This window comes from Panthera pardus, unplaced genomic scaffold, assembly GCF_024362965.1.
Source record: "Panthera pardus isolate Hobbes unplaced genomic scaffold, ASM2436296v1 HiC_scaffold_17, whole genome shotgun sequence".
Taxonomy (NCBI): Eukaryota; Metazoa; Chordata; class Mammalia; order Carnivora; family Felidae; genus Panthera; species Panthera pardus.
This window is the reverse complement of record NW_026526732.1, coordinates 107,373,007-107,380,001: the sequence shown is the minus strand read 5'-3', so window position 1 is coordinate 107,380,001 and position 6,995 is coordinate 107,373,007. Positions and strand designations below refer to the sequence as shown.

The following is a 6,995-nucleotide window of genomic DNA, read 5'->3' as shown; positions in this document are numbered from 1 at the left end:
TCACATTGAAGATTTCCTACCATTCTTTTCTGGCCTGCCAAATTTCAGTAGATAGGTCTGCTACTACCCCTATGTGTCTACCTTTGTGTGTTAAGGCCTGTTTATGCCTAGCTGCTTTCATAATTCTCTTTAACCTTGTATTTTGCCAGTTTCACTATGATATGTCATGCAGATCGATTCAAGTTATGTCTGAAGGGAGTTCTCTGTGCCTCTTTGATTTCAATGCCTGTTTCCTTCCCCAAGTTGAGGAAGGTATCAGCTATGATTTGATCAAGTATACCTTCATCCCCTTTTTCTTTCTCTTCTTCTTCTGGAAGTCTTATGATATGGATGTTGTTCCATTTGGTTGAATCAATTAGTTCTCTAATTCTACTCTTGTGGTCCTGGATTTTCTCATCTCTCTTTTTCTCAGCTTCCTCTTTTTCCATAATGTTATCTTCTAATTCACCTATTCTTCCCTCTGCCTCTTCAATCCGTGCTGGCACTCTGGCTGCCTCCATTTTGTTTTGCACCTCATTTATAGCATTTTTAAATTCATCATGACTATTTTTTAGTCTCTTGATCTGTAGCAATAGATTCTTTACTGTCTTCTATGCTTTTTTCAACCCCATTGATAAATTTATGACTTTTATTCTAAATTCTTGTTCAGTTTTGTTGCTTAAATCTGTTTTGATCAGTTCTTTAGCTGTCACTTCTTACAGGAACTTGTTTTGAGGAGAATTCTTCCATTTCTTATAAGCTCTGCATCTGCAAGCACTGCTATATTAAAGGGAGGGCATACTGTGTCCAGGGCCTGGCCCTTCAGGAGGTGTTTTTTTGGAGAGTGTTATTTGCTGTCTGTTATTGTTACTTTGGGTATTTTATTTCCCTACTCATAGTGATGTTTTGAACCCTCCACCAGGTGTTCTTTGGTTTGTTCCTGAAGTAGCCCTGTAAAAGAAAACAAACAGACAGACAAACAGGAAAAAAAAAAGCATGCAAACAAGAAATAAATCAAAGAAACAGACAAAAACAAAAAACTAAAAAGAATCCAAAAGCAAAAAACCAGAAACACTGGCTACAAGTAAGGAACAGGGTGGAGGCGGTGGTGATGGAAGATCACATACAGAGAAATGACAGTATTGGGGAGAAAGAGAAAAGTAAACATTGACCAGGCAGAGAGACTAAAAGGCTTAATCCAGAGAGAGATAAAGGAAAATAAGGAAGGAGGCAGGGATAAAGAAACAAAGATAAAGTTACCCAGATGGAGAAACTTTATGGCTTGGTTATTCCAGAGAGAGAGAAAGGAATGTAAAGAAGGTGTAGAACATGTATCAAGAGAATGGATTAAATGTGTCTGTTTAAACAAACCAATAACCAGAGTAACCCGTCTAGAGGAGGGAAGAGATAAGAAGGAGAAATGGGGTGGAGAATATATCTATATATCAAGAATTGTGCTAGAATTAATCCAGGCAATGCAGCAGTGCTGGTCTCGAGGAGGGGTCCATCTGGTTCCACAGCATCTATCCCACTCCAGTAGATAAGCAGTTACCTGGTGCAGAAGGGTGTGGTTTGCTGTAGGCTGGTCCTGCCTCCACTGTGGGCCCCTCACACCGATCCCTGAGGTCCCATATTGGTGGTGGTGGGAGAAAAATGGCGACCCCCCAGTCTCTTCTCCACGACTTGGTGCCCAAATTACTCCTTTGGAGCCATCCTCACTGTGCTGCAAGTACAGATGAGGCTGTCTGTCTCGCTTTGCCAACTCCTTTGCCCCAGCACTTGGATGTGAATTAAACTCCCGCTCTGTGTGCCCTGGTACTGGGGAACCACCTCCCGATAAGAGGTCCTACCTGGTTTTGTCCTGCGCTGCAGCCCTTCAGGGGAGGGAACCAGCTTCTGCACCCCTGTGTACTGCACCCCTGATATACCACTGAACCTGGAGGTGGCTCCCCTCCTCCACATGTGTGTGTACAGGGCAATCAGCACCAGACCAAAGATGGAATCTTCAGTTAGAGATGATCTAGCCTGCAGTTAGAGATGGGATCCCTCTCTGCCCCCAGTCCAAGGTTTTTTTCTCTTGTCCAGATACAGTCCTACACTTCCCTAGCTGCTCTTTCTCTTCCCTTTGTGTCTCCTCAGAAGGGGATCCCTCCCCTCTGTGCCTAGGCAGCCTGTTTTTTCTCCCCCAGTTTGCAATTGCCCACCTATGGTCTCTCAGGTTGTCCTGGTTTCTCCGTGGTATACTCAGTCTCTTTTCCTCCCAGACTCTTGGGGTTCAAAGTCCTTTGACCTCAGCTCTTCATTGTTTGGAAGATACAGGAAGTATGGATCCCCCTACTTCTCTGCCATGTTGGCTGTCCCTCAGAAATCATAAATTTAAACATATTGTGTTTCAATCATTATTCTTACTGATGCTAATTGCCCCCACTTTGAGAAGTAGACACCCCTTCAATATGGTTCCTAATTTCCTTATTCCCTCTTTCCTTCCTTCCCTCTTTCCATCCTTCCTCCCTTCCTTCCCTCCTTCCTTCCTTCCTTCCTTCCTTCTTTCCTTCCTCCTTTTGTAAGTTGTTTTCCACCACAAAAGCCCTGCTGGCCATATCAGGTAGATAGAAGGGGATGTTATTTACCATAGAAGTGGCAAGTCTGGGAAGAAATAAATGAGTGTCCAGTGTAATCCTATATTAAAGTAAACTTCCATGTGAAATATTTTCTTAATATTTGTACATATATCCATTACTGTATTTAACCACATTTCATAATTGTATATTTGCTTATCTGTGACCCTGATTAGTCTTGAAGCTTTTTAAGTGTGTGAATTTAGCTTACTTTATATATCTGTGTCTCTGTCTCCTTGTAATTTCTGTGTACTTCCTACTTCTTTACAAAGTCCATGCCTAGTACAATCCTAGTACATGGTAAACATCCAATAAATGCTCTTTGCATAAATGAATCAATTCATGTTGGTGAAGGTCAATACTATTTCTCTATCTCTTTTCTGTCAAACTCATGCCTTTGTTTACCATTTTTATACATACAGTATTCTTTTTATTGCGCTCTTTACATCTTTGTTTCTTAAAGTGTAGATTAGAGGGTTAAGGGTGGGTGTGACGATTGTGTAAAAGAGAGTAAGGAACTTCCCCTCATCTTGGGATGTGCTATTCTGTGGCTTCATGTACATATAAATGACTGTTCCATAAAAGAGAGTTACTACTGTGAGGTGGGAACCGCATGTATTAAGGACCTTATGCCACCTTGCTGTTGACTTGATCCTCACAACAGCTTGAGTGATAATTGCATATGAGATCAGAATTAGTGATAGAGGTACTAGAAGAAATATCACTCCAAGAGCAAAGACTACAATCTCAATTACTTTTGAGTAGACACAAGCCATCTTGACCAAGGCTGGCATCTCACAGAAAAAATTATCGACCTCCCGGTGCCCACATCTTGGCAACTTCAAAGTCAGGGAGCAAAGAATGAAGGCACTACCGAGACCACCTAACCAGGCGGTGAGCACCATCTTCTGGCAAAGCTGAGGGTGCATTATTATTGTGTAGTAAAGAGGTTGACAAACAGCAGCATAGCGGTCATAGGCCATCACAGCCAAGAGAAGACATTCTGTCGCTCCCAAGTCAAGGGCAAAGAAGAATTGGAGCACACATCCTCCGTAGGTAATAGACTTTGTTGGACCCCATAGATTAACCAGCATCTGTGGGATGATGCTAGTTGCATAACAGAGGTCCAGAAAAGACAAATTGGATAGGAAGAAATACATGGGAGTATGGAGCTGGCTGTCTAGTTTAGATACAAGGATGATGGTTGTGTTTCCTACCAGAGTCACAATATAGAAGATGAAGACAACCCCAGAGATGATGTGTTCTAATTGGGGCCAATCAGAAAACCCCAGCAGGATGAAATCTGTCATGGAACTTCTATTGTTTGTGTCCATGGCTCCTTATGAAGGTCTAGAAGACAATAGTATGGTAATAAAAAATAGTATTATTCTTAGGTAGAAATAAAAATTTCTAAAGTTTCCCATGAGTATCCCAAGTTCACTTCTTTGTGTTCTCTCTCCCATTTGGAGCACCTCTTTTAACAGTTTCTCTGTGTTCAGTGCCCAAAGCCTCTCTGTTTACTTATAACCAGAGTGGTCCTAAAAATAATATGGTAAACCCAGTCACACTGAATTGTAAGTCATTGAAAAGGCTTAATATGCCATGACACCTATGGTTATGGGTAATTTGGTTAAATGATAAATCCATAAAATTATATATTTTAAGAGTTTCTCATATTTTGACTTGTTCATTATTGAAATTATGACATTAACATCACTTGGCATGACTTTTACCCCCCATATCAAAGGAGTGGGGTTTGAAGTAAAAAGTTATATAACCTATTATGTTGGCATAAGCGTCACCATTTGGTAGCAGAATCACTTTCCATATTCACTTACAAATGTCTGCATTTTAGCCATTATCATCACCATCACCACCAACCACCTCCTCCTTTTTCCCCTTCCATTCAACATTGCTGACACTGCTGTTCCTTTACCAACTTTGGTATTATGCACTATACTGTCCTTTTACGGTGCATGAGTTTTTGGTTCCAGGAAAAAATCTTTCTTATTAACCTTTATTTCCATGTACAGAGGCTTTGTGTTTCTTGGAATACCTTTCATGGCTGCCAGTACACCATTTAAATAGCCATACTGATTTGTTTGATTTAATAGTTAAATATTAAACTAATTTCAGAAGCATCTGGTTACCACATACACATAGCACCTCCTTATATTAGCTTCTACTCACCTGGTAATTCAGCAAATTAGCAAGATAGGTAACTCGAACAAAAAAACTCATTGAACAGTCATTGAATTGGTTTTTCCCATGTAACCTACCAATTAATGAATCCTCTGTTTGTTGTTCTTTTTTGGAACTCTATAGGTAAAATCTCATTTCAATTCTAAAAGAAAAGAGAAAAGGGATAAAGAATAAAGAATACCATTCTCTTCAAGTGCACATGGGAGATTCTCTAGGATAGATCATACACTAGGTCACAAATCAGGCCTCAATAAGTACAAAAAGATTGAGATCATATGACCACAATGCTATGAAGTTTGAAGTTAACCACAAGAAAATATTTGAAAAGGCTAAATATACATGGAGGTTAAACAACAACATAATAAAGAATAAATGGGTCAACAAGGAAAATAAAAAATACTTGGAAAGAAAGAAAAATCAAAACATGATGTCCAAGGGGTGTCTGGGTGGTTCAGTCGGTTAAGCATCTGATTTCAGCTCAGGTCATGATCTCCATTCATGAATTCAAGCCCCACATTGTGTTTTGTGCTGACAGCTCAGAGCCTGGAGGCAGCTTTAGATTCTGTGTCTCCCTCTCTGTGCTCCTAACCCGCTCACATTCTGTGTTTCTCTCTCTCTCTCTCAAAAATAAATAAACGTCAAAAAAAAACAACAACAAAAAAGCCCCCAAAACATGATGTCCAAAACTTTTAGAATGCAGCAAAAGCTGTCTTACGAGGGAAGTATGTTGCAATACAGTCCTACCTCAAGAAGCAGGAAAGATCCCAAATACACACCCTAACCTTACACCTAAAGGGGATAGAAAAAAACAACAATCTAAGCCTAAAGCTAACAAAAGAAGGGAAATAATAAAGATTAGAGCAGAAATAAATCATATAAAAACTTAAAAAAAGAGAACAGAGTAATATATTAAGGAGCTGGTTCCTTGCAAAAGTTAATAAAATTGATAAACACCTAGCCCGACTCATCAAAGGGAAAAGAGTAAGGACACAAATAAATGAGATTACTAATGAGAGGGGAGAAATAACAGCCAACACCACAGAAAGGGAAACAAATATAAAAGAATATTATGAAAAAAAAATATGCCAACAAATTAGACAACTTGGAAGTAATGGATAAATTACAGAAACATATACACTACCAAAAATGAAACAGGAGGAAATAGAAAACTTGAACAGAATGATAATCAGAAAAGAAATTAAATTAGTAATAAAAAATCTTCCCCAAACCAAAAATCTGAAAAGCCAGATGGCTTTCCAGGGGAATTCTACCAAACATATAAAGAAGAGTTAATACCTATTTTTCTAAACTATTCCAAAAATTAGAAATGGAAGGAAAACTTCCAAACTGTTTTATGCAGCCAGCATTACCTAAATTCCAATACTACAAAAAGGCCCCACTTCAAAGAGAATTACAGACCAATAACCCTGATGAACATGGATGCAAACATTCTCAACAAAATAGTAGTCAGTAAAATTCAACAGTACATTAAAAGAATGATTCACTATGATAAAGTGGAATTTTTTCCTGGGCTTCAAGAGTTGTTCAATATTGGCAAATCAATCAATGTGATACACCACATTAATAAAAGGGAGCATAAAAACCATATGACCCTTTGGTTGGCACAGAAAAAACATTTGACAAAATACAACATTCAACATGATAAAACCCCTCAACAAAGTAGTTATAGAGGGAATATATCTCGACATCATAAAGGCCATATACAAAAGACCCACAGCCAATATCCTCAATGGGCAAAAGCTGAGAGTTTTTCCTATACAGTTAGGAAAATGACAGGAATGTCCACCCTCACTACTGTTATTTAACATTTACTGGAGTCCCAGTGTCAGCAATTGACAACAAGAAGAAATAAAAGGCATTCAAATCACTAAGGAAGAAGTTAAACTTTCACTATTTGTGGATTACATGATACTCTATGTAGAAAATCTTAACGACAGAACTAAAACATTGCTAGAAGTGAGATATAAATTCAGTAATATCACAGGCTACAAAATCAATGTACAGAAATCTGTTGCAGTTTTATACCCCAAAAATTAGCCAGCAGAAAGAGAAATCAAGGAATCAAATCCCAAATACAATACATAAGATACCTAAGAAATAACCTAAAAAAGAGGCAAAAGATCTGTATGCTGAAAACTATAAAACAATTATGAAAGAAATTGAAGATGACACAAG

The 6,995-nt window shown here is 38.6% G+C and overlaps 1 protein-coding gene across 1 annotated transcript; it reads right to left on the bottom strand.

Moving 5' to 3' along the window:
• Positions 1–3,007: 3,007 nt before the first annotated feature.
• Positions 3,008–3,931, bottom strand: LOC109260184 (olfactory receptor 2W1-like). The gene has a single exon (XM_019438212.2). It carries the CDS (start codon positions 3,929–3,931, stop codon positions 3,008–3,010), a length of 924 nt encoding a protein of 307 aa, XP_019293757.2.
• Between the last annotated feature and the right edge of the window lie 3,064 nt (positions 3,932–6,995).